The sequence below is a fragment of the Cyprinodon variegatus genome, unplaced genomic scaffold, assembly GCF_000732505.1.
Source record: "Cyprinodon variegatus isolate N-32 unplaced genomic scaffold, C_variegatus-1.0 Scaffold1345, whole genome shotgun sequence".
Taxonomy (NCBI): domain Eukaryota; kingdom Metazoa; phylum Chordata; class Actinopteri; order Cyprinodontiformes; family Cyprinodontidae; genus Cyprinodon; species Cyprinodon variegatus.
Window position 1 is genome coordinate 28,235 of NW_015151798.1, and position 5,832 is coordinate 34,066.

General features: G+C 37.7%; 1 protein-coding gene across 1 annotated transcript in view; it reads left to right on the forward strand.

The window, feature by feature from the left end:
- Window positions 1-5,832, forward strand: part of LOC107102934 (synaptic vesicle glycoprotein 2A-like) — a 38,108-nt gene that overhangs the window by 14,655 nt on the left and 17,621 nt on the right. Inside the window, exons 4-7 of the mRNA XM_015402401.1 lie at window positions 871-1,004; window positions 4,124-4,213; window positions 4,290-4,397; window positions 4,630-4,718. Coding sequence (XP_015257887.1) covers window positions 871-1,004; window positions 4,124-4,213; window positions 4,290-4,397; window positions 4,630-4,718 — 421 coding nt within the window. The remainder of the gene's footprint in view (window positions 1-870; window positions 1,005-4,123; window positions 4,214-4,289; window positions 4,398-4,629; window positions 4,719-5,832) is intronic.

Here is a 5,832-nt window from a genome sequence, read left to right on the forward strand (position 1 = left end):
AACTGGTTAGCAACTTAGTGCTACTTGGTCTCAATGGAATTTCCCATTGGGAACCTACTAGCACTGAGTTGCTAACTGGTTAGCAACTTAGTGCTACTTGGTCTCAATGGAATTTCCCATTGGGAACCTACTAGCACTGAGTTGCTAACTGGTTAGCAACTTAGTGCTACTTGGTCTCAATGGAATTTCCCATTGGGAACCTACTAGCACTAGGTTGCTAACTAGTTAGCAAGATGCTTCTGAAAAAGCAGCCACAACCAAACTTGCTTGCGACCCTTCTGCCACAAAACAATCCCTCGTGTGAAGTCGTGCACCACTTGGGAGAATTTGGAACTGCAACAGTTGGATCAGCCGCTTCCCTAAGACTTGAAAAGAGAAACAAAACCAAAAAATTAGGTCCACCCCTGCTGCTGTGCGATTAATCAAGCCTGTATTGGGGCAATGGTCCACAATGGTCCAAACTTTCATGGGAAAATGTCCCCGGTTGCTGTGGCAACACAATCCTGCATAAGGGAAAGATGCAGAGAATGCCTACTAGTAATTGTTGCTGGGTCACCATACAGATCCAAAACTTGGAGTTAAATTAAAACAGAAAAGGTTATTCAGACACAAAATCAACCTTCTTTGATTACCGCCTCAACTGCCAGAGATAAATATGTCTAAAAACCTGTAAGCTGGTAAAGATTTAACAGAGAAAAGCAGTCTGAGATCCATCTCTGAAAGAAGGAGTAATTCCCAAAATGTTTACGTGGGATTTTTGTCTTTTTAATTCCCCTAAAGGTATTTTATATGTTTCAACATTTTATTTTTTTCTGGGTTCTGTGAGGGAACTTTGGTTTCACTTTCCCCTGTTTGTCTCTGCCTGTGCAGGCTGGAGTTTTCAGATGGGCTCAGCCTACCAGTTCCACAGCTGGAGAGTCTTTGTGCTGGTGTGTGCTTTCCCGTCTGTGGCCGCCATCTCTGCACTCAGCACCATGCCTGAGAGCCCACGCTTCTACCTGGAGGTGAGCTTCCACCTCGCTCCAACAACAACAATGGACCTTATGAAACATATATAAAAATAAATTAGAGGTTATTATAAAAAACAAAGCAGAGGAGTCATTTATTCGGGGATAACGTTCCATGCAGACAACAGAGAAGATTCACCAAAGATAAACTTGGCTTTGAATGATATTTTTCCAACAATATTTACTCAGTAACGTTAATTTCAAAAGTATGGGGTTATTTTACTGTCAATACAAACAAGCAGATGTATGAGTTTGTGAATGAAAGTCAAAATAGTAAATATATGCAAGAGTTGTACTCTGTGTTTCTTGTTATTAACCCATAGATACATGTGAGATCAGATCTTGATATGTGAGAATATAAGTGTAGGAGTTATAAAAACTATTTAGACACATACAACTTTGTCAAAGCACAAATGTATAAGTTTGAATCACACATTTGGAAGTATGAAACATTTATATTCTATTCTATTCTGCTATATTATAATATGGCAGTGTCTGAACGTCCGCCCTAACCCCTAAATCCCTCAATCACTATATAGAGCGCGGACTATAAGGTGGACTTTATAGTGAACTCAGTTAACTGACTGTTCACTCCCCCGCTGGTCAACTAACTCCGCCTCCACCGCAGTGCCTGCGCCATCTTGTTGTTGTCGTGTAGCGACAGTGGGCCGCTGTGACAAATCCCAGAATGCTTTGCGAGACATTGGATGATCACTACTTTTCAAGGTGCATTGTGGGAAATTTGGAGTCCACTACTTTTTCATCCAATAGACCAGGGGTTGTCGCTACCCGATCCGTACCGGTAGCACGATCCGTAACATCAGCTCATTTGCGCCTGCGCAAACAGAATAACTTCCGGGTCGTCAAAAAATAATGTAATTACGATACTGAAAAAACTTTATTTATATCCTTAAATATTTAAAGAATACTAAACTACATCGTAAAGACAATATTGAAGACTTTTCTGGAAGAAAAGGAAGAAAACGTCATCATCAGACATGCTAAGAGCAGTCTGGGAATATATTATTGCGTAACGTTTATCTAATGCATAGTTAAATATAGAGTAAATCAAATATTTAAACAAATTTAAATATATACGCTGTGTGACGTACATTTGCGCATGCTCAGAGCAGTGAAAGTAACTATCACAAGGCGTTTGAACTATTTTATTATGTATTTCTGTTTTTTTATTTTTAGAAAATGCAATATTGACGAAAATACAAAGATATACAAAAAGAAACTAATGCCTCTAAAAAATACAAAAGAATAAAAAAGTAAGAAAAAGGAAATATTGCCACCGGAAGTTGTTCTGCTTGCGCACGCGCAAATGAGCTGATGGTACGGATCGTGCTTCCGGTACGGATCGGGTAGCGACAGGGATCATTAATTAAAAATGAGTGGGGTTCGAAAAAAGAAAATCAACAACCAATAAAATGAGGTGTTTATGAATCCATGTTATACTTAGATTTTTTAAATAAAAAAAATAAAAAATAATTTTTTTTTTTTCATTTTAACATCTAAATCTTTTTTTTTTGTTGCTTTTTTTAACAGTGTCCTGTCTGGCGATGTGGCAATAAGAATAATTGTCTTGATGCCAAAAAAGAGCCCAACAGATTTTGCTTTCAAAAGTGAAGTAGTACGGCTATCGCCATAGTGTTCCGCTTGATTTATGCATATAAATAGCTTTATTATAATTCATGCAGGGAATTTTACAGATTATATGAACACTGCAATAGAAATAGAAAAACAGGAAAAAAAAGGAGAAAAGAGGAAAGAAAGAGGAGATAAAACGGGGAACAATGATAAAACATCTTCAGTCTGCTTCATCACCTGCAAAGAGATGTAAAAAGAAAGGCACAACCAAAGGATATAGTATAAGAGATGTACTAAAGTAACACCTTGATACTATCGCTGAAGTATAAATAGTATTATCTAATCTGACATGTATACTGTGGTAGCTGAAGATAAGAATGTGGGCTTTTAAAAACAATCTTTCATAGTTCGATATATAGATGATTTCCTGACTTTCATATCTTTTATAAAACACCTAAACTCACTTTTTTTTTTCTTTCTTTCCTTTTTTATGCCTGAATGAGAAAGCTTCAGGCTGACCTTGCAGATCAAAGCCATTCTCAAGCACATATCAAGGTGCTCATCCAAAATCCTGGATCGATATTTATTTTTTTATTATATTCATGGTGGAGAATCCTGCTTTCACCAGTTCAAAGCGCTTTTTCCAGCAGTCTACACATTTCTCTGCTTTCTTTTTCCTACGGAGCCCCTAAAGGGACATGGAGGGGAAAAAAGAACTTTGGCCAGATCTCGCAAAAGTATTGTGGGATCTCGCAAAGTTTATTTTTTCCTCCATGTCCCTTTAGGGGCTCCGTATTTTCCCATCGCCCGGCTTGCCAGAGGTTTGCCTGCTGTGTCTAACAGTAGCTGCAGCAGCAACCCAGACTGACAGCAGCTCATTGGCTAATTTGTATCCCAAGCTGGACGCTCTCAATGACTTTAACAGAAGAAGCAATGCAAGTGAAGTTAGATACTTTTGTCAAACAACATGCAGTAATTTATAAATGTTTAAAACCAGGTTGGGTCCAGATTAGCCTGCAGGTGGATCCAGATCAGGACCCCAGTCCGCTAATCTGTGACCTCTGCACATTTAAAATGGCATAACCACTATAGAGAGCCCTATATAGTGATTAGGGCAGACGTTCAAACATATTCTATATCTTTGCTTTAAGAGATTTTTATTTTTTTCATAAATTTGTAAATTGTACTCCATAATTTTTTTATTTGTACATATAAATTGCAGCTATAATAACCAGAATTTATACTTGTATATTTGGGGAGTTTTTAAACTTGTATTCTCACAGATGAAGATCTGATGAAGATCCTCATCTATTATAAATTAAAAATCTCCTTTGTATCTATGAGTCGATAATTAGGAGCAAGTATAAATCTTAATTTTTTCCCCCACATTTTTGACTTTCATGTCCAAATTTAGACATCTACAGATATGTTTTTATCAGCAGTTATTTCAATAACATTTTGTCTGGTGTCTGATTCTCAGACATGAGAATGTTCTAGGTAGTTGTCTTGTTTTCCTCCTGCAGAACGGGAAGCATGATGAGGCTTGGATGATTCTGAAGCAGGTCCACGACACCAACATGAGGGCCAAAGGTTACCCAGAAAGAGTTTTCTCTGTAAGTTTCACAGAAAGCCACTAAATCCGATCTCTGATAAAAATGAAGCATTAAAGGAGCGATCTGTTGCCTCCAGGTGACCACCATTAAAACGGTGAAACAGTTTGATGAGCTGATGAACATGAGTGATACCGCTGCCTGGCATCAGAAATGGAGGTTAAAACTGGCCGCAGTTTTTCACCAGGTAAACAAACTTATAATTCTTTTCTTTGAGATTTTGGGCTTATATTTTTTTATTTTACTTTTTCGTTTTTCTGCAGGATTTCTGGTGTTTATTCTTTTTTTTTTAGAACCATTCGGACCTGAAATTCATAATTCGATCAACTAAAAATCGCTCTGAAAGATGTTTTCTGACCATTTACTCTCTTTTTGGCCGTGCAAAATCATTTCCTCCATTTCCTTTTGTATCCTTTTAGGTGTGGAATAATTTCCAAACCATTTTCTCCCCTGAGTACCGTCGGACCACCTACATGATGATGGCCGTGTGGTTTTCTATGTCTTTCAGGTAAGACAGGGTTCAACATCCGGGGTGATTTTATAATTAGGACGGTTTATTTTAACAAAAAGTGATCAGTAAATGCATTAATTATTACATTTAGTTGATTCATATAAAGCTAATTAAAAACAAATCTTTTCAAAAAGGGACCTGATGACAAAATGATAAAAATTATATCCAGAAATGTAGAATTAAATAAGTGCAATCATAGTAAAAGGAGTGAGTAATTATTAGTAAATATTTAAAGTTATTATTGGATAAACTATCTGTGTTAGAGAGAAGATAATAAGTTCTTTTTTTTAATGTTTTGACTGAATTACTTAAAAAAATTATTAAGACTTATATAAATCTTATATAAATATATATATATAAAATCTTATATTTGTTACGTTTTTGACTGTCGTTTACTGTACAAATTTAGACATCTAAACCTCTGTTTTTATTGACAGATATTTAACCTTAAAGTTATAAAAGCTTGAATAAATGCATAAACAGGACCAGTGATGGGACTAACAGCGTTTAAAGTAACGGCATTACTAATGCCGTTACCTTGTTTTAGTAACGAGTAATCTAACTAATTACTTTGACTGTAACTATAACGCAGTTACCATTGCAGACACCCCGTTACTGCGCGTTACTCAGGTCGCACAATGAACCTTTTTTTCATGGTAGGACTCGTGCACGCCTTGTCATGAGAGAGGGTAGGATGAGAATGGCTGATGTATAGTGAGATTCCGTCTGTCAGTTGGGTAGGTGGGTGTTTCTGCTGGCGGGTGTTAACGTACAGCACACACAGAGAGATGGAGAGTCAGGAGGACTCCTGCAGCAAAACGTTTTCCACATGGAAATACCGGTGTTACGTCGAGCTGCGTTTCCCCATCAGATGCGGTTTCCACTGCATCTCCGCACAGCGCAGGCGGCACGATTCACCGCGCAAGCGACAGGAAACGCGCATGCTCGCTAAAGGCGCGCCACAGAAGAACTATGGAGAGCGTGAACGACCAAATAATAGCCTATATGGAGAAAGGGAGATGGATGGATGGATGGATGGATGGATACTCTGCCTTCTCTACTGTATTTTTTATTTTAAACATAATTTGATGGCCTTTGTGGCAGGGATGGA